At 39.9% G+C, this 22,174-nt stretch overlaps 1 protein-coding gene and 1 long non-coding RNA gene across 4 annotated transcripts in view; one reads left to right on the forward strand and one right to left on the reverse strand.

The window, feature by feature from the left end:
* The window catches only part of LOC130921455 (uncharacterized), a 57,333-nt gene extending 47,599 nt beyond the window's left edge, over nt 1–9,734 (forward strand). For both annotated transcript variants that reach the window (XR_009064356.1, XR_009064355.1), the window contains 2 exons: nt 8,524–8,641; nt 9,539–9,734. This is a non-coding gene — a long non-coding RNA (uncharacterized LOC130921455). The remainder of the gene's footprint in view (nt 1–8,523; nt 8,642–9,538) is intronic.
* Nucleotides 1–22,174, reverse strand: part of LOC130921453 (plexin-A2-like) — a 168,045-nt gene that overhangs the window by 8,979 nt on the left and 136,892 nt on the right. For both annotated transcript variants that reach the window (XM_057845371.1, XM_057845372.1), the window contains 10 exons: nt 20,049–20,191; nt 18,964–19,232; nt 16,758–16,824; nt 13,632–13,778; nt 9,961–10,120; nt 9,532–9,635; nt 8,531–8,627; nt 8,061–8,260; nt 6,093–6,262; nt 985–1,197 (listed from right to left, as the gene is read on the reverse strand). In XM_057845371.1, the coding sequence (XP_057701354.1) occupies nt 985–1,197; nt 6,093–6,262; nt 8,061–8,260; nt 8,531–8,627; nt 9,532–9,635; nt 9,961–10,120; nt 13,632–13,778; nt 16,758–16,824; nt 18,964–19,232; nt 20,049–20,191 (1,570 nt within the window). The remainder of the gene's footprint in view (nt 1–984; nt 1,198–6,092; nt 6,263–8,060; nt 8,261–8,530; nt 8,628–9,531; nt 9,636–9,960; nt 10,121–13,631; nt 13,779–16,757; nt 16,825–18,963; nt 19,233–20,048; nt 20,192–22,174) is intronic.

Here is a 22,174-nt window from a genome sequence, read left to right on the forward strand (position 1 = left end):
AAAGTGTGACCAAATACCATAACTAGCAATTAATGAAACAACTGGAACAATAACTGAAGAATAAATAGCACAGAACAGGAATTTTAACTGTTATTTACATCTGTAGTGCTGCAATGCATGTATGGAGGCATGTTGGACAACAACAGTGTTGACAGCAGGTGGCAGCAGAGGTTGACTGTCTCCCTTAAGGGAGCAGTGATGGCCAAATGATGCTTCTTGAAGCAAGAAGCTTTGCAGCCAATTTGTTCAAAGCTTCATGGTGGTTCATTTGGTCTTATGACAATGATGCCGCTGTCAAGTAGATTGTTACTGGTTAATATATTTTGGTGTAAATATCTCATAATGCAGTGAGGACAGCTGCGGCTTATAGTCTAGTGCGGCTTATCTTTGAACAAATGCCGTTTTTGTGTCAAACTTGGTGGGTGGCGGCTTATAGTGCGAAAATTGCGGTAAATTGAAAATAACAAAGCATATCTTTTTATTATTATTTTTAATTTTAAGTAAACCTGTTAACAAATTATGTTACATCAGCTGTTATAGAGAAAACATTTTACTTTTGCATTTTTTTTTAATTGCAAGTTTATAATAAGCCGTAGGAGAAGCATGAAAGACCGCATGTGGCTCTAGATCCTCATGTGGTCTTTCATGTTGCAGATCGCCCAAGCTATTCGCTTCGCCCCCCTATTCAGGAACATAAATTGTATGTCTTTTGTTGTTGTTTTAATTACGATGTAAAAATCGGTTTGTGTAACTCGTTTTACATATCAAGCAAACACCAAGAATAAAAATCATGCTGAAGCATTCATAAAACCAATGTCTTAAATAAGTCAAACAATGCCAAATGGGCTGCATTCATTTTTAATTTGACTCTGCTGAGTAAATGATCATAATGCATGTCACAATCATGCCTTGGAATGATTTCCCTACTCTTTTATTTACAAACTGCTCATCAACATATGCAGTCACTCAAATAAATTATTCTACCTTTCTACCCAGCTTTTGTAGTGTGGGATGTCCTTGGCATAGAGTAGCTTGGTGGAGGGTGAATCTTTGCCTAGACGGTGCTCAGAAGTGGAGCAAGAATCCATGAAGGTCTGGGCCACCACAGACAAGCAGGCATCCGTGATGCTGCTCTTGTGAATGTCAAAGACAAACTGCGGGTTCTTGATCACGTTCACCCAGAAGCGCAGGGGAAGGCTAGGAATAAAGATAGAGGTAGTGTGAAATGACAGTGAGTGCAAACAATAGTTGAGTGGTATAATTGGTTAGCAAAAGCCAAGAAAAGAACAGTATTCATTAGAGATGTCACGATCTGATCACGTGATCAGAAATTGGGCCAATCACGCCATTTTTCAGAGGATTGGAATAGCATAAAAAGGATTAGGGTTTTAACTAAAAAAAATAGATTTATGTTTTCATGCTCGTACAGCCTCTCACCCTCCCTCCTTCTGAACAGTGCAGCTTGAATTTGGTACTAAAGTTAATGATGATTGACAAGTTAGTAGCTTTGATCCTAACAGCAAAGTCTCTAGTAACTCTATGATCAAAGGCACAAAAGTGTTCATCATCATTTAGCTTGTTACACGAGCAGTACCCGTCTGTGGCAACTCATTGTGTAAGTGAGAGTCTGTTCTCTGCAGCGTGAGCTGAGTAAATTTGAGTGGACACACTCATATAAATGTTATGGAGCGTGATTAAAAGTATGGCGTTAAAGGTGATGCAATGATGAAATGTTTTGTGCTGGTGCACCTTAAGAAAAAAGTGCAAAAAGTAAGTGTGGAGCCTTGGCAATATATATCGCAATCTTAACTTTTTCCAATATTGTTCAGGCCTATCCCAAACGGAAGTATTCATTTGGTGAAAATTCTTTTAGTTTTAATATTGCAATATAATATCGCAATGTATCACAAACCTAATTTAAATTTATATATATAGTGTAGTTTATGTTAGGGGTGTGACAAAATATCAAAATGGTGATATATCGTGATACTTTGTATCCCAAAAGGTTATCGATATGCTCCTCACAAGAATCGAGATATTGTTTTCAAAAGGTGTCACTGTTTAAAAAAAAAAAAAAAAAAAAAGGGAACCAACAAGTTGCTACCAAAATTTTCCACCATAATAATGTCTCGGTTAACTATAAGGCTGCATTGATGGGGCTCGACGCCCAATCATTTAGACTGGGAATGTTTGTGCATTTGAAACCAGAGCATTTACAGTTATTCTGTCCAATTTTCAGGACATTTACAGGTCACTTGCTGTTCATTTTGGGACATTTACAGGTCATTTCCTGTTGAGTTGGAGTCACTGCCTATTGATTCGGGTGATTACCAGGTCACTTCCTGTTCTGTAACTCAAAATAAACAGAAAGGGACCCAAAACATACACCAAAATCAACAGGAAGTAACCGAAAATCAACAGGTAAATGACCTTAAATAGCCCAAAATGACCTCATTGCCTGGCATTGGCTGTCACTGATGGCCATAGACATTCAATGCGTTTGAAGTGGGAGGATGGCAGCGAATGAATGGACGTCTACAAGTGATAAACTCATTCCAATTCACAGCAGAAGCTTGTTTTTCTGTTCATTAGTTGTTTGTAGAATATCCTAGAATGATTTCCTGACCAATGTATCGATAATCGTTGTATCGCCATATCGTCAGATCATCGTTATCGTGAGCTTTGAATCGAAAATCGTATCGTATCATGAGGAAGTCCTGTAAAAAGTACAGTACTGTAAAATAGATTTGGAACTTTTGTTTAAATAAAAATTACAACAACAAAAAAAGAAATCTTTTTTTAGAGATGTCGATGCCGATCGATCGGGTCCGATCACGTCATTTTCAAAGTATCAGAATCGGCAAAAAAATATCGGATTTTTTCTAATTGTATTTAACGTTACAGACAAAATATCTTACACTCATCCAGAGTCTTTAGTTTTGGTTTAAAGATTGGTTCATAATAACAACAAACATCCTCCCCTGCCATTTATTGTGATGTCACTTTTAAGCCTAGTAAGTAGGTAAACTACCTCTTTTGAAGATTTTTGTTATTGCACTATTCTGCACTCAGTGTTTTAGTTTACATGTTTGTTGTTTACATATTTTATGGCACAGTGCTGATAAGCTTTGTTTTGATCCAAAGCAGTGGAACAATGTCATGTTGGACAATAAAAAAAGTCACTTGGAGCAATTGAATTGAGTTTTATTCATTTTTTTCTTAATGCATTGCTAAAATGTATATGATCGGGAAAATTATCGGGAATTATTGGAATTGAATCGGGAGATAAAAAAAGCAATCGGATCGGGAAATATCGGGATCGGCAGATACTCAAACCAGGGGTCGCGTTAACCGAATATTTTCCGTCGTTGACCGTTTTTTTAAAACGGTGACGGAAAAAACTGAAGTCCGTCCGTCATTTTGACAGGTTGCAATTCACACCCCAGACCACAGGGTGGCATATTAATTAGCTATTGTCTCTCTTAATGCATGACGTCGTTGGCTATTCTGTCAGAATATTGTAGCGTCACCGTGGTCTGGCGGCAGCACCGTGATTGACACATCAACGTGAGGTTCTTATTGGTGCACCCGGTGTGCCAGCGCGTCATCCAATTGGTGGACTAGATTGTCGCCTGTGTATAGACAAGTTTCCGAGGTACTTCCGGTTTACTTCCTTATGTCTTCCTTCCCCTTCCGTTTCCGCCTGTTTACCGTTGAAGTCAATGGCGGTGGAATCGAAGTTGGAAGGTCTTTATACAAGATCCCGGGAATGTTATTTTGATGTAGGCGGGTGGAGAACCAAGCCAAGGCCTCCATGCTTCGTACCATGTCGATTTCCAAACCATGGGTGCTCGTACTCGTCATACAGGTGGGAGGGAAGGAGATGTACAAAACTGACAGCTCCTGCAGTCATACCCCCGCTGTTATGGAAGGTAATGTGCTCTAAAAATACGAAACCTAAAATCTGGCGCATGAAACGACTTGTTGCCTTTGCTATTGATATTACGATGATTGTAATTACGAAGTTTTATCATTTTTACAACAACTAGCTTCTGCTACTGCTGCTAGCCGCCTGTTGCTAATCGTGTTTGAATGCACCGCATAAATCCAAGTGTTACAAGTTTTTATTCGTTTATTTATAGCTGGGAAATGCTGTTATAAAAGAGGACAACTTGACTTGTACGTTGATGGACATATATCGAACATATATCGTTTGCGTTCCACAATGATGATGACAGCTCGACTCCCGGGAGAGGCCGAGAGAGGCAGGAATTGTGACAGACGGTGGTTCGCCGAGATCGCCGTGATCCAACTACGAACTTGTGAACGGTAGCATCTTTAAATATATGCTATTGGAGCTGGAATTACCGAGGACGGGAAAAAAGCACATCTAAATGCCGCCGAGGGCCTCCGTGATGTCGCTATTTGTTCACGAGGCTCCGGAGCTCTGCAGTCTGATATCACATTCTCGTATGCTATTTTTGCAATACTTTTATAAATGTGATTTATTGACCTGTTTTGGAGTGCACCAATCGTTTTAAATAAAACAAGAAATTGAATCATGTCTAAATGTTTTATTGCGATCAATGCCTGCAATAAAAAGAAGAATGACATACTATTTGTGTTTACATCATATGTACATAACCTTGTAGCATTTCCTTGTAACAAAACAATCCATGTCAGCCCTTCTGCAGTCGGCAAATGTAATATAACTTGTAATTTCACCACATTTTGGTCACTAATGGCCGTAGTATCAATCCATTCCTCACGTTAACACAGGCTGACCGTTGTTAATAATTTTGTCCACGAATGATCAACGAAGTGACACGAACTGCCATCCAATCTCATCTACGTGTCATCTAGGTCGTGCTGAATCAATTTTTGAAGATTCCATGGGTTGCTCTGGCTTGATTTCGTAGTTTTATCGTCGTCAATACATTGCTACTCGACCGGACCGGAAGTGCAAAGCAGACATTTTCCAAGATGGCGGCGCCCGTATTTCGCTCAGGAAACTTGTCTATAGACCCCAATCACATGACGTCACAACTCCGCCCCCTGACTGGAGCAGCCATATTGTCCGTCAGCTCGTCGTGTTTACACATTACCGCTACGTACATGCCTCCTATTACGGCGTGTTTTTCTGCTCGTTAACATTAATAATCAAAATGGCGAAGAAGTGTGTGGCGGTTGGTTGCAGTGACAGAGAAGATAGACGGAGAGACTTGAAGTTCTACCGTATTCTGAGAGACCCGAAGAGGACAACGAGATGGACTGCTGTAATTCGACAAGAAATCTGGGCACCAAACGATCCACAGACTATGTAGTAGTCATTTTATATCTGGTAAGATGCATTTAATATATATTTAGAAGATTTTGGGCTGACAACCACAATTAAGATTGTGTGACGTTGGTGATTGGGGTCTATATAGTTGCCTCCTTTTTCTTTGGGAGTGGAGTTGTTTTGTTGGTGTTGGCGGTAAGCAGAGTAAAAAGAGGGAGAAAAGTGTCTAATTTTTTGCCGCCAAGCAAGCGTTACAATATTAATTAAAAATGAATGAAAACTAAATACTATTGAATATGTCATCATTATCATTTTAAAAATTTAAGTGACTCGTAAAAATAGATTATGACTGGATTTTTATGACCCTGTCAGTCAAAATGACAGACAACGAAAATGTCTAGCGCAACCTCTGACTCAAACTAAAACGATCGGGATCGGATCGGGAGCAAAAAAACATGATCGGAACAACCCTACTTTTTTTTCGGCATCTGATCTGGACTCAGTGTCGGCAGATTGTCAAAATCAGGTGGCTCAGACTCGGGTAGAAAAATATGAGATCGGGACATCCCTAGTATTCATGTAACCATGTTTTGAAATTCACAATCCTTCGCTGGAGAAGTTTGTGGAGATGAGTGAAATGTAAACATTTATATTTATTAGAGCTTAATGTGAGCAAGCAAATGAGCTGTTGGTATCGTCTGTGCATGTAAATAAGATGTAGCACAGCAGCAAAGAGGTGCTCCTGCTGTTGATACATTTGCTTTGATGAAGATATTTGATTGGAAGCTACTTTAGAAAACACTCCACTCACCAGTTGCTCTTCCAAGTATGGCGGACGTCCATGTCGTAGATGCCATGTCTGTCGGCCTGCTCGTCCAGAAAGTCAAACATGTATTTGATGGCTAGCGGCAGGGCTGTTCCTCGGCACACTGTGCTGAAGAGCGTCTCGAATAGGTCGTCCACAAATTTCTGCAGTGTGCCCTGAAGACAACATTAGCTCAGTGTTAACTCTTTAATCATCAATACATACTGTTTTTTTTCCTTGAAAATTTAGTTATACCAAATTGTAACAGCATCAATGATGGAAAGTTAATACAAAAAGTAGTGCTTCGCTGAGAGCGGGTATAGTGGCAATAGAGGTGAAATTAAAGTTTAACACATTAATTTTTGTTTTTTTTCCCCAAACTTTTCTTTTTTTTAAGTAATTTGGGTTTAACATTATTTTTGCGCAATATTTTGTATTACAGCTAAATTTAATCTTTTTAATAACAGTTTTTTGTTTCTCCAATTTGCATATCCGAGTGGCTTCCTACTATATTGACTATATAACACAGGGGTCCCCAAACTTTTTCCTGTGAGGGCCACATAACTTTTCCCTTCTCTGATGAGGGGCCGGGGTCAGTTTGTAACAGAAAAAGTGTGACGATTGCAGGAGTGCCTAAATGTAAAAATTTATTGTTTTCCAGAGAGCCACAATCAAATAACCCTTTCTTGATTCTTCACGTAACAAAAGTAAATAAAATAAAAATAATAATATAATAAAATACAATATAATATGATACCGTATTGGCCCGAATATAAGACGCCCCTGATTATAAGACGACCCCCTTTTTCAAGTCTCAAGTTTGAAAAAAAGACTTTTTGAATACCAAATTATTTTTATACAGAAAATAATTAAAGTACATCTGAAACAAATGATTATAACAATATATTTGAGGGGAAAAGCATGTTACTTTGCCTCATTCAAATCTTAATATCTGAACATTTAAATATGTAAACTAAAGTGCAATCACATTCGTAAATGAATGGCTTCTGGTTTTTGAAATGTAAATAAACCAATCTATTGTGATAAAACAACAAAATTGCAAAAACTACATTAACCATGAAAGTTAGGTCTAAATGTAACTGTAGTCTTGAAACAAATCTGAATAAGGAAAAACATTGCAATAAAATAATGCAAACTGGTTAAACTTGAGAGTCTGTCATGACAGAACATTACTCCTAAAGTTCAGCATTCGTTTCAATGATATCTGGCACCATCTAGCGTCGTAAATGGGTGTAATGTCTAGACCCCGAATATAAGACGACTCCCGCTTTTTGAGTCTTATTTCAATGCAAAAAAACACCCTCTTATATTCGGGCCAATACGGTATAATATATAGTAATAATAATAAACAACACTGATAATTAAATAGATAATAACCAAATAACCCTCTATGGGTTCTTCACAGAAAAAATCCAGGAAATAAACTATAAAAAAACACTGTAAAAAAAAAATAAAATAAATACTCTCAGGTATTGTTCAGGGGCCCGGACCAAATGTGGAGGCGGGCCGTAGTTTGGGGACCCCTGATATAATACATTCATGGTGGTAGTTGGAATCAAAATATTTATATTAAAATACTGTACTTACTCAAAATGTTTTACGGTTATTTGTACAATTTGATTTAAAAAGTAATAGTGTTAAACACATTGGCATTAATTGAATGGATAAGAATAAATATAAAATATATATATATATATATGTATATATATATATATATATATATTTTTTTTTTTCGATAAAATTAAACCAAAAATTATTCAGTAGTACAATGAGATAAATACAATGGAAATGTGCAAGAAATAGAGAATACTTAGAAAATACAACAATTTAAACATGGAAGTTCAACATTACTTTTCTTTTGTAATTATTTTAAAAATTAAAATTAATGGCAGATTATGAATACAAATACGGAAAGGAGTAACGTGAACTCCAGTACGTATTTGTGATACATGCCTTTGTCGCCAGGAGCCTGGTAAGGTAAATCTCCGACACCATTTTGCTGCCTCGCTCGCCCTCCTTCTGATCGCCATGCTCGTGGTTCTTGACCAAGTGCCAAACTTTGACCCCACTCTCCAGATCCGGGGTCAACATGGGCACGCGGGAGTGGGGACTGTCGGGGCTGGTGGGCGTGGACCGGAAGGGGATGTCCACGCCTGCAGGGTCAAATGTTAGTTTGATAGACTGTTAGCTATTTTTTACTCCTCAAAGACTATTTTTGCTATCCTATTTGTAGCACTTTGAATGGTCACACTGACATTATTATAGTCTGTACGTAGTGATGGCTTGATTTGACTGCAATGTTGGATTGTTGCTCTCTACCATAGATTTTGAATCATATTGGTTCCTCAGTTCCATGTTACTACTACTGCTACTTTTGCCATAAATGGTACAAATAGCATTTGTATTTCTTTGACAGTACTGACCATATCTACTGATACTCCTTGGAAAGCTGGCCGAGCAGGGAATGTTGAATGACGACATCTGCTTGGGCACCAAAGCCACCACGCACCGGTCTGTCACCTGTAAGATCAAAGGTAACATTGGACTTTTTGTTTGATTTAGGTGTGTCTTGTTGCTAAATGATAGCAGGTGTATATTAGGCTACATCCTAAAAAGAAAGGCACAAATCAGCTATTCTTAACTTGATTACTCGGATGGATGTGTAAGTAATTCGGTGTCATTGACAGCAATAGACGTCGAATTTGTTTTTGACAGAGAGTGGACGATTTAAGTGTTGTCATTTGTTCCTTAGTTGTTTAACATTGTTTTTCCCTCCAATTTAATTTTACATTTCTATAACGTTTGAAATAAAACAATTTATTCATAAAACATTCACAGCCATTTATTATATTGACGTCAATGGCTGCTGATTAGTTTTAATGTCAAGTATAGTCAGTTTTTGCAAATAAATGCATAATATGTACATAAAAAAAAATAAAACCTCCTTTCTCCCTCCTAGTCAATAAAAACTGAAAGAGCAAAACTACGCATTTTCCAGATGAGAGAGGGTAATTTCCTCTCCTGTCTTTGTCTTTCTTCTTCTTCTTGTTTGAACTTATGTGACTCCCAGCGTTCATTTGGCTCCAATTCGTGAGTCAACATCAACATTTGGCCAACAAAGAAACACAAATCCTCAGCCAAGGCTGCCGACCTATGCATAAAAACTGAAGAATTGACTGTTTACATCTGTGTTTAACTCCGAGGAATAAGATGTCAGCGTGCAATGAATAAAACTGAATAATGCTTTGCCCTTCATGAATTATATGGGTGAACTGAGAATTTTTTGAGCAACAACTTAAAAAGATTGAAAAATATACACATTGAGTCGCCAACCGACAGCTAAATAAACTAGAAAAAAATACTGTAGAGCACACACTTTCCATTCATTAAGTTCGCTTCTCCACTATGATTTTTTTTCGCCCACCTGGTAGTGGAGCAGCGTGTTGAGTCTCTTCCAGTCACCCTCGATCTTGGTGGTTATGTCTTCATCCTGAAGGACCACGCGAGCCGTCCTGCCTTGACGCCACTCTACGTTGTGAAGAGAAAACCAATTGTTTCATGCCTGATGGAGGTGTTAACAAGGGTCTCACGTCCATGTACTGTAGCATCATATCAGTCACTAGAATTGTGAATTTGGTGAAAACAATTTATATTGTACAATAAAGTACTGTTAAAGCTTTGCAGAAACTTTTTTCGCTTTTGATAACCCAATAGTTTGCTTTAAAATGGCTCGCAATTTGGAAAATGTTTGGCTTGACTCAAGAACATTATTGCTGCTCTTGAGAAATTACAGTAATTTCATCGGAGGAGTACAAGGTCTGGTTGTGGAATTTTGAGCTTAAAGGACCCTCACCTAGGTCCATGTCATTAGCTCGTGGTCGCTGGGAGCAAGGCATGTTCTTGTACACGGCGTCAAGGATCTTCTCCTTCACCTGGGTAATGGTGTCACAGTTGAGCACCTTGACTGCGATCTCCGGACTATTCTCGTTGTCGGGGTTCACACAGCTCAGCGTCTGGCCGTACAGGACAGAACAGACAGGAGAGAAAGAGGTTGCCGTTACTCGCCGGCTAAGTCCTTTTCATTAGCTGTCCTCTGTAGAGTATCCTGGTAGAAGGGATCTCAGGGGCAGAAATGTAATTTCACACCTCCAGGATGTGGCTGTGCAGCTTTGGCAGGGGCTTTAAACAAGTAATGAGACACTCTTCGACTGCCTGACACCATGATCACAGAGGTGTCATCCTGTCACCCACGGAAACTTTAAGCCTTTGGGAAAAGTTGGTTATACTGAAAGGCCGGAGTGAAACAGGCGGCCTCAAATTAAACGAGCCATCAGACCCCATCAGCATTGCTAAAACATTGCTGAATTACCGCTCAGTCTGCCAGAACCGCTTGGGCACTTATGAGTCATTCTTCTGTAATGATTTCATCCTCTTTTTGTCATTATTGGACTAAAGTATGCAAACCCATACTTCTATTTCGTCCGGTTAGATTAATTCCTTGAGGAAAAAAACAGCCCAGACATGACTGTCTGTGTATATTTGAATTCTAGAAATGTCAGACAAAACACTCGCTAACCTTGGCGGCGAAGTCAAATCAAAAGCAGCAGCAGTTTCCATTGTCACTTTTATTAGACTTGCCTGCTGTTGTTGTACTTCTGCAATTTCGTTCTACCATCTGAGAATGCTGTGAGCATGTCAGGAAAGAAATACCTGCAGGTGTTCTCACCTTTTCTTAACTGTATTTTACAGGGTTTTATTTTCATACAATCTTTTTGCGAATATAATACTATATTCTCTGTAAAGTCAAAGATGAATCTGTAAATTCGTTTGACGTGTTTGACAAGGACTGAGAGATATGTAGTACTGAACTGTAGAGATTATCTTCTACTTTTTTCCAGCATTTCTTTTTCCAGTTTTTTTGTTGGTTTGTTTTGGGGTTGGGTTAAAATTTCAATGGACTTTTGCTTGACACACCAGGAATGTAGTCTAAAAAATAGACGGGATGGATATAACGGTAGGCATTATATTGAATGTTCTAAGCTTGTGCTACAGTTAAGATTTGAAGTCCCTTTTTAAATACATATAAACGATTTTATCTGATTTGCACATTTATGCTGCACTCGCGTTGTCAGATGAAATTGGTACCAGATTTGTATCACATTTTGATTCCATATGTTTTTACTTGTATTTACACTAAAATGTCAATTGTCACTTGATGTTGTGTAAGATACTTTTAACTCCACCTCTATTTACAGGAACTGCTTGTGTAAATTTTTCCCCTTTTTCGGGCTGTTTCCAAGACCATCTTAAGATTGGCACTTTGTACAAAAAATGTGAAAAAATCATTTACAGAGTCCATCTGCAAGGCTAGGAGTGGATTATGGTTGTCACAAAACAGTGCTTTATAGTCTATTTTCAGCGTCGACTAAATGCCAATTTGTTCCATTTTCTCTGCCTCCTTTTTCTCTCTCTTTGTGAGTGACATGACCCCTTGCTCTCCTGCGTTCTGCGAACAAAACAAGCCTCCCCAACTCCTCCCGCCTTTTCTCGTCACTGTCTCAAAGATGTTGAAAAGAACACGGTGTGAGAAAGCAAATAATGCTGTGCAAAGTTTATGCCAATCACAGCATCGCTTTGGAATGGTGAACGACGTAAAATCATAGTAACGCATAGTCATGCTCCCTTGATCGAAGAAAGGTTAATGCAAAAATCTGTTATAGCCTTCAGGGATTCTAGATTTTAACACCATGTCACTTCCTGTTCTCTCAATCCTGTTGGAAATGTACATTGTGCATTTACAGTGGTATGAAAAAGTATTTGAACCATTTGGAAATTCTCACATTTCTGCATGAAATCACAATCCAATGCGATCTAATCTTTGTCAAAATCACACAGATGAAAAAAACAGTGTCTGCTTTAACTAAAACCACACAAACATTTATAGTTTTCATATTTTTATTAGGATAGCATGCAAACAATGACAGAAGGGGGAAAAATAAGTAAGTGAACCATCTGCCTAAGGAGACTTAAAGAGCAATTGAAACCAATAATTTACCAAACAATTTAAGTCAGGTGTGTTGTGTGCCCAATCACTGATGAGTGGTTTAAAGCTGCCCTGCCCTCTAATAAAACACATAGCTGGTAAGAATTGTCTTGATGAGAAGCATTGTCTGATGTGCGTCATGGCTCGGCTATCTGAAGACCTGCGATCAAGGATTGTTGATTTGTATAAAAATGGGAAAGGATACAAAACCATCTCTAAAACTATGGATGTTCCTCAATGGACAGTCAGAAAAGTTGTCTACAAATGGAGAGAGTTTGGCACTATGCTTTGTCTCCCAAGGAGTGGCCGCCCACCAAAGATGACACCAAACGTTCAGCACAGAATACTCAGAGAGGCAAAAAAGAACCCCAGAGTGTTTGCTAAAGACTTAAAGAAATCACTGGCATAGTTCAATATCTCTGTGCACACATCAGCTATGTAAAACTATGGCCAAGAATTGTGTTCATGGGGGGACTCCACGGAGGAAGCCACTGCTGTCTAAAAACAACATTGTTGCTCGTTTAATGTTCGCTAAAAGTCACTTGGACACTCCACAGAAGTTTCAGCAAAATATTTTGTGGACTGATGAAACCAAAGTTGAATTGTTTGGGAGTAACACACAACGTCATGTGTGGAGGAAAAATGGAACAGCTCACCAACATCAACACCTCATCCCCAACATGAAGCATGTTGAAGGGAGCATCATGATTTACGGCTGTTTCGCTACCTCAGGGCCTGGAAAACTTGCAATAATTAATGGAAGAATGAATTCAAAAGTTTATCAGAATGTTTTGCAGGAAAACCTGAGGCCGTCTGTCAGACAGTTGAAGTTAAAAAGAGGATGGATGCGGCAACAAGACAATGATCCAAAACTCAGAAGTAAATCAACTTCAGAATGGTTTCAGAAGAACAGACTTGAACCTCATTGAGATGCTGTTGCATGACCTAAAGACAGCGATTCATGGCAGACTTCCCAGGAATCTGACTGAACTACAACAGTTTTGTCGTGAAGAATGGGCCAAGATTAGTCCTGATCAATGTGCCAGACTGTTTTGCAGCTACCGGAAGCGTCTGGTTGAAGTTATTGCTGCCAAAGGGTGGAGCAACAAAATATGAAATGTGATGGTTCACTTATTTTTTCCTCTTCTGTCAATGTTTGCATACTTACTCTCTGCATTAAAATATGAAAACCTATAAATGTTTGGGTGGTTTTGGTAAAAGCAGACAGTTTTTTCATTTATGTGATTTTGACATGGATCACATTTGATGGTGATTTTATGCAGAAATATGAGAAATTCCAAAAGGTTCAGATACTTTTTCATACCACTGTAGCTTCATGAGCTATATTGTCCACTTGATGTATTTATTCATTAGTAAGCTTTTTCCAACTGGAGTCCTCACACAGCAAATAATGAAATATGAATACAATCGTTCAGTTGCTGTGTTTTCCCCCAGCCTTTTCCTCAATTTTTTTGACTCACCAGCGTTTTGTATTCTGTCTGCTGTCGGATGAGTTTGTCCTCGCTGAGGGAGTAACGCGCCTCGCCAGTGATGGCGTCGATAGGGCCCTTCTCCATTTGCTGTTTGATGGCACAGAACAGCATGAAGAGGGGCTCGCCGGCGGACTCCTTTTTGTTTTGGACAGGCGCCCACGTTGTGGATTACAGAGAAAGGTGTGAAAGAAAAAGAGACAAAAGAAGAAGGAAGTAGGGAGATGAGGTGAGATGATAAGCTTCTCAGCGTAAGAAAAAAAACATTACGCTCAGTGGATTAGGTCTCTAATATCATGCACTGCATTAGTTTGGAGAAACTATATTTAGACTTATGTAGTTTGTGTATTGAAGGGAAACAAATAGCTGTGACCTTTAAACAAATTGCCTCGCATCATGGGATAGGCATTAGACGAAAATGCTGTGACCAACTACAGGTGGTCCTCAGTTTATGACAGAGTTCTGTTCTAAAGTCTCAACACACCGTACTCTGTCACTAAACTAAGTGCACAGGGGTGTTGCCATGATTTAAAAAGTTGTGGTTAGGGTCCAACTCTTATGAGCAAATTATCATTGCAAAAGAAATTCAAACTGTTTTCAGCTCCCCAAAAATGTAAAAATTATTTCACACTAAAATGATTCCCTTACCCCTACATGAAAACGGACAGATTTTTTTGTTAAATGTACGACAAAGCAAGGAAATGAGCCTTAAATTTGGAGAATTTACATACACATACATACATTAACATAAAGGATGTTAATTTGGCAATGTAAAATACAAATAATCATCAGTCTTCTTCATTCTTTCTGAACTTTGGATGTAATCAAATCAAAAATTGTAGATTGCCAACTATACCCATGTTAACGCAGTCAGAAATTATACTTAAACACTTCATATAAAACAATCAAAGAGCACATATTGTGCTGCCTGATAACATCTTGTGAGTGCAAAAACTAGTTTATTGGTTGCCTTATACAACCTCGAAAATGTTGTTGACTGTCGTAAAGCAAAGGCCCGTCTCTAAATTATATATACTCAAGTTAAAGTTCTTTTGTATCAATGGTGACTAGGACTGCAGCTATCGAATATTTTAGTAGTCGAGTAATCGACTGAAAATTCTATCGATTAATCGAGTAATCAGATAAAACATGTTTTGTTTTGTTTTTTAAGGTAAAGTGCAATTATAAATATACATGAGAAAAACAAGACATTTCATCTAATATTGAACAATTTTCAGTCAATCAATGTCTTTATTTTTTATATACATTGTTGAAAACAGCCAACAATTGCCTCTCAGATGTGACTGGAATTTAAAAAAAAAAAAAAAAAAAGAAAAAAAAAAAAGACTAATTCACTGCTTTCACTCAAAAAACTTTTAGATCTTATTAAAAAAAAAAAAAAAAAAAAAAAAAAAACATTTCTTACCTAAAAATGCCATTACGCTTGATAACACACAACACTTAAAAGTTAGGTGTTTCAATTGAATTTCCATTTTTCTCAAGCTATTTTTAAGTTCTAGTTTTAAGTTTTAAGTTAGTCTAAACTGTAAGTCCTGATAGGATTTTGAGTTTTTGCTGTGTTCAAAATAAATGTATTGTAACATATCAGGTTATAATATGGCGGGGATATTTGCATGCGTTCCTGAATGCACCGCGTGACGTGTGGGGGTGAGGGAGGTGTGGGAGAGCGAGAGACGTGCCTTCCTGTTGTTGTTGTCATTCTGGCAGGTGCGTGTGCGTCGGCTACCGCTGACAGCAGTCGTGTGTTGGTTATTCCACAAGTTCCGAAAAAATAAATAATTGAAATCTAACAAAGCGGGTGACTCTTTGTCAACGTTACAGTATGATACCAGCTGTATTGGAGCACATTATGGACCAGTGCTACTTGGTGTTTTATCCAGCAATGACTACTGAGCTAAAATTGACAGTTAGCATTATTATGTTTTTATTTTACACCCTCATCACTCTACAGCGCTATGTTTTCACAGATTAAATAAAGCCTGCATGTAAGACACGTTAGCCACGCATCGACAGTGGTCATAAGTAATAGAAACCTAGCCCTACGCAGGGCTAACATTACGTGAGCGGGTGACAGTATTACAGTAACGTTAATCTTACTGTATCTATTAGCGCTGAGAGGTTTACTGCTTTAAGATGGCGGCTGTTTACTAACGCCGCTGACTCTGTCATTCCGCATCTAGTTCAACATACATGTGATATCTATGAGACTCATCAGATGCTACCTGCTACCACAGTAGCATCATGCGGGCTAGTTTTTAGCAACGTCAGCGTAGTTTGTAGCGGCTGTCGGCTGCAGTAAGGTTTTGTTCTTTTTTTTTTTTTATTGCTTTTTCCTCTACGCACGTGACATCAGCTCGTTGTCCCGCATTAAAAGTAGTCCGGGCAAAACGTGATGCTTAGAGCGGACAAAATTAAACGATTCCTCGAGGTGAATAAAATTACTCGGATCAGTTTTTAAACTCGAGTTACTCGAGTATTCGTTTCAGCTCTAATGGTAACTTAAGGCTAGTTTATGCTTTTGCGTTCCAGTGACGGCAGAGCGACGGCACAGACCCTACGCCGTGATTGCGCATTCGAATTTCTGCATCAAGGGAAAGCGTTGCTCTGTAATTCACCGCCATGCTACTAGAGGGGTGTGGCTTTGACTTTGTACAGTCTTTGTACCTTTAGTTTTCTTCCGGTCAGTGACAGCAATGGCAACGGAGATGGAACGTAAGTATTTGCAGCTGCAGCTAATCAATATTGAACAACAAATGTTGTTAAGACAAATGTTGAAGCGTAGGCGACACAAAGGACGTTTGCGAATGTTTGAAAACGGTGTAGTTGTTTTATGAACGGAAAACAATTCTGAGCGGTGCAATCACAGTCCTTCGACATTTACGTCACGTGCTTGACGTGAAACGTAGTCAGGATTTTTGGGAGGTGCACGTCAGGCTATGCCGTAGGGTCGTAAATCCAGTCCGCGTTAACGGCGTAGGTTCGCCGTCACCGCTACCCAGAAGCATAAATCAGCTTTTTGTTCCGAGGACTCTTACTTTGAACAGATTTTAAAAAGTAATAGAGCAAATGATTTTGAAAGCTGAAAAAATGTCTTACCTTTAGAAATTTGTGAAGCAAGAATGCAAACCAGTTGGTCAGCATCTTCTCTGCCACTGACTCAGTTCTGTGAGGCAAAAAAGAATGAAGGTCATTTCCAGTGGAGAGCTTCGACCACTCAGTTTATTTTTTTGTATAATTCATCAAGGAAAAGCATGGCAGTGTTGAAACCTAAAGACACAACATGGACAGTCTCTGGTGTGATAATAGAATCCTGAATCCACTCGCTGAGTCTCAGAAGAGCAAAAGTCCCCTGCGTTTCTTTTCTTTTTGTGCAATGCCATCGTCTGCAGGAGTGACTGCCGTGTTACCACTCAGCTGCTTGAGCATGTGTCCAGACGTTTTCGCGCCGTGTTTACTTCTTTTTAATGAGCTTCACTTTAGATTGACGGCACCCCCGTGGTGAAGAAACGAGTCATTAACCATTCAGCAGGCCGGCATAGCCGCTGGGAAAACAATTTGGAGATAACCAAAGAGGCAGGTGGAAAGGTGAGGATGGAAGAATCGGGCGAATATTTCAGAAGTGGCACGTGGAAGATAAACGAGACTGACAAGGACTCTGCTGCCGCTGTATTTGCTCTCTGCCATTAGGTTGTCATTCTGTTCCAGTACGCTCTGACTTTTTCCATCAGTGGAACCGCCGCTGTCTTTCACCTGTCTGCTCAGGCGCCTACTTGTCTTGGGTTCCTGACTGGCTTTTTCACACTGCTGAAGCGAGGCTACCCTGCCTTGACCTAGTTACTCATTCATCAAAAACGCATGGAGAGGTCTCGCACTGGGAAGAACAATGCATGATGAATTATCAGTGTTAAAAATTGTGCGGAAATGAGGAAGACTGATTTTGATTTACAGTACTGTATATGTCTCCATTACAGAACCATCCTCATGAGTGTACCATACTAATAGGGATCAAGCCCTTCAGCAAATATTTGGTGGACTGTGGTGTTGTAACACTAGTCTCGAGACTAGATTTTGAAGGTCTTGGTCTTGTCTCGCTCTGGACTCACAGAAGTCTCGGACTGTCCGGACTGGGGATTTTTTTTTTTTTTTTTTTTTTTGTCGAGACCATGAGTAAGCTGCTATTTTTCAACCTTATCAATACGATGATAAAGAAAAATGACAAATACCTTAGGTTCATGTGTTAATAAGACCCCATCAGCCTGTAGATATCTCTATGTTGTTGTAAATGATGGAAGACCAACATTTTGAAGGGCATGGTCTGGTCCCAATCTTGAATGGCAAAATTCTTAGTCTTTTTTTCTGTCTTGACTCCCGAAGGTCTAACTCCTGTCTTAATCTCGGCTCACAAAAACACTTGGCTTTGCCTTGTTCTTGGTGAATTCTCGTCACGGGAAAGTATTGAGTCTCAGATAGCATGGTGATCGCTAGTAGGTAGTATGAAATCGGCATGCGGTATACTGTATGTAGATTTGCACTTTCCTCAACTAAAAATCTATAAATATTTATTTAAATTTTGTTTCATCGGCTTCAATTTGAAAATGACATTCAGCATGTCTAACTATAAAGCCTCAACATCCTCCATGCTCACCGGTTTGCTCAGGAACTCCCGGGGTAATACTATCTAGGCATTAAGCTAAAACACTGTCTTAGTCTACGTTCATATCGCAGGTCTTAATGCATAAATCCAATTTTTTTCATATCTGTTTTTTTGGCATGCCCGTTCAGACTGCCTTTGTCCATTGAGACCGTTCAAGTACTAGGCATGCGCACTTATTCGCAGTCCGACGCGCGCTGACCAAGAAGACCCGTATGCGCAGAAGCATCAAAACAAATGACTTCATATGCTGGCCATCATCTGTCATTCCAGGCAATCATATTTTGATTTTCAAAAAGAGGACACAAATAACAGACATAAATAATCCCAGTTCAGGCTTATATTCAAAGTTTCTGTGGCTTGATAGAATGCACGCACTGTCCGTGCATGTCACACACATATACGGACAGTTTGCCCCGACTCTCGACGTCGACTATTCGGGACAGCTCTAGACGCGAGATTGTGAAGCTTTTCCCTCCAGCATCAAATGCTGATTCTTCAAAAAGCCACAATCAAAAAGCAACTAAGGCCTGTTCATGCAATTTTTACAAACTTAGAAAACCCTTCACCTTCTCGGAGTGTGTTATTTAATATCATCACAATTTTCCATTTTAAAGAGTGCCATGACATTTCCTTCTCAGTGGAGTATACCTGCGCAGCAGAAGCTTGGGGTGGTTCTTGCTCTCCAGGTTGCGCTCTATTAGGTCCGAGAGCAGGTGTTTGAGGATGTCGGTGGCGTACTCCAACCGCCCCTGCAGCGCAGTCATGATGAGCGAGGCCATGTAGCCGCGGTCCCGCATGGAGAACGAGCGCTGCAGCTCCAGCGTGCGAATGAACGTCAGCAGGAAGACTTTGTTGTTCACCAGCTGTGCAAACTGCTTCAAGGCTTTCTCCACACTTGCCTGTCCGCTCCCCGGCACCTGCATACATCATCCCATAGTGCTCGTTAGATGAAATTGCATGATTGTTTTACTGAGGGAGGGAGCAGAAGCATTTGAAAGCTTTTGATTTATACCACTGCAACTTAAATCTGTCTCCAGGTAGAGACACAACAGATTGTAGTTGAAATAGGGATACGTTTGCAATCTAGCAGTGTGTCTTTACAATGTGTTCTACTTGCAATTTAAGACTGTAAATTGAAGTTGGATGTTTTTTTTTTAAAAACACATAATTGCAAAAACTATCTAGATCAGTTGTGGAGATCTGGTAAGTGACGCCCTGGGCTGGTTACCAGCCTTCATCATACTTGTACTGTACATTATATCGTCAGAAATCCTTAAAGCTCATGGTGGCACCAAAATAAGTTTGAAAATTATTAATGTGTTCAATGAACTCAGCATATTTTGATCATACGCTACCAGTGCAGTTTTTTTTTTTACTTGCTTGCTACTCTCCTGAAAATGCATTAACAGGACTTTATAGAGGAAAAAATATATCCAGCAGAGTCTTAAAATAACTACAAAAAGCAACTATTGAAAATTTTTGAGAAATGAGATGGCGTGTTGAAGTGGCGGTGGTAGTGAATGGTTTGACTGAACTGAATTGCTAGGAGTTGGTGAGGCTGCAAACTCCTCCAGCTGCTGCGACATGAAACAAACCCACGACAAACCGCCAAGCGGCAGCTAGCATTTGCTCTGTTTGTCAGCTCTCTAACAGCCATGGCCAAGAATATTTGCGCTATCTCCGTCATGTTATTGGATAGCCTCAAGGTCAAGTTGCGAGATTTGAAAACATACCTCCAGGTCTCTAAGCACAGGGTGGTCATCAATGCCAGGGAAGAGAACCCTCATAGAGTAAGTGCGGTAGTCCAGGTAGGGAATGCCAGCTCGGTCCAGGTCGCTAGTCAGCTCATTGATGTCTGTCTGCAGCTCGGCGAAGGCTGAACAAAGAACAGAAAAACATTCAGCATTTATGGAGCTTTAACTTAATCCTATCATGACTTCACTATGGGGAACTTAACTGATTTCAAGTCACTTCCAAGCCTGCTTTACTCTACTTTTTTAAGTAGTGATTTCGCAGAATGGAGGTTGAACTGAAGACTTTAAGAGGCACTCTATTCGAGTTCCAATATTTCGAACTGTTTCATGCAAAAGAGATGGAAGTGTGTCTTGGGTTTAAGTGTTTCATCCAAGTGTTTTTTTATTTGATTGCAATCGGGTTTGGAAGTTAAGTTTTCCTGCTGATGCTAGAATTTGAAATTGTGGGATGTGGCACTGTGCACAAATGTGCAAGTAAGCCACCCTCTTTGTTCATCTTTCATGCCTACTATTATCAGGAGCGCTGAGGACTGAGCTATCTAGAAGTTGCAACTTGCTGCATACGGTATATGAATAATACATTTTTTAAATCTATACATGTGCAATTGCTCTGGTTTAGTGCAATACTTTCATTGCACAAACAGATCCTGTCTTTGTCTCTTTTTTTCTCCCCACGACCTCCATTATGCTAAGTTCTCCGCCATTTACCCGGCTAAGAGGCACCTCCACCAACCAGCTTTTTCGCTGCCAAAAATCGCCCTCCGCGTTTTGCCCACAATATACTAACCAGCCTTCCATCCCGCAACACTCTCTGCAATTTTCCCGGCTGAGAGACAACTCAGCCAGCTTTTTCGCCGCCAAAAGTCACCCTCCTCGTCTTGTCCGCAATCGACTTTAACTGCCCCTCCATTCCACAACGCTCACCGCCATTAACCTGGCTATAAGGCACATGTGCCGGTTTGTTCGCCGCCAAAAGTCGCCGTCTTCGTCTGATTGACTTTAAAGTCTCTAGCTCCTGCGCACTGTCACCCGACACTTGCAAGACGATGATAAATTCCACGCACCGTGTTAGTGTGTTGGCGCGAAGTGAGTGAAGGTTTTGTTTAAGTAGAACACAGGTGTCAAAGGGCCAAGTGGGTGCTGGATTTTGTTCCAACCGATACCGTGCAGAGAGTTTAACCAGTGAACTTCCTACTGAAACAAGCAGCTCCTGACAATGTTTAACTGATTACACATGTAAAAGATCTGATTGGTGAAAAGGTGTCCTCTTCATTGGTTGGAAAGCAAACCTGCACCCACTCGGCCCTTTCTGGAATCGGTTTGACACCTGTGAAGTAGAAATATGTAATATGTAATCAGGAAGTCATAGCGAAATCCTGACTTCTGACTGAAATACACCTCTCTGCGCATCTGAGCACCAAGAACCCTGTTGAAGCCAGGAGTGTAAAGTAAGTGAATATTTGAATTTAGTAAAATTGTGAGATAGCGAAGCCTGCTGTCATTTTTTCAGAAGATTGTAGTCTGTGCTGGACCTGCGTTACCACCTGCATTGCCAACAGCCAGGGCTGGCCCAGGCCATTTGGGGGCCCTAAGCAAAATAATGCCAAGGGGCCCATATTTTTTGCCAACCATTTCATCACAGTGTACTGTGAAACCCATACATGTAATCCAACCCATACATCCATATTTTGTATATTAATCATATTTTGTTGCACTGCATACTTCAAACTTCTCACCCCAAATGACATGTAATGACAAGAAAATGGATGTTTGCATGGATAAACGGCAATCCACGCCACATTATTCGCGATGCTCTATTAACAATGTATAAAATGAGGTTGCCAGATTGGGGGCCCCCTGGTGGTCAAGGGCCCTAAGAAGCTGCATAGTCTGTGTATAGGCTGGGCCGGCCTTGCCAACAGCCACGAGCTTTCAACTGACACGCCTTCTCCACCAACAGTCAATCAGAGCAAAAATTAGCTCCAGTCAGCTTAATATGATTGAGAAACAGGATTTCTGCAGAGAGGCCAGAAAAGGAACACCTAAAATTGGTTAGGAAATGACATTTTGGCCACTTTCGACGCAAATTGTGGCGCAAACCTCGC

This window comes from Corythoichthys intestinalis, chromosome 9, assembly GCF_030265065.1.
Source record: "Corythoichthys intestinalis isolate RoL2023-P3 chromosome 9, ASM3026506v1, whole genome shotgun sequence".
Lineage (NCBI taxonomy): Eukaryota > Metazoa > Chordata > Actinopteri > Syngnathiformes > Syngnathidae > Corythoichthys > Corythoichthys intestinalis.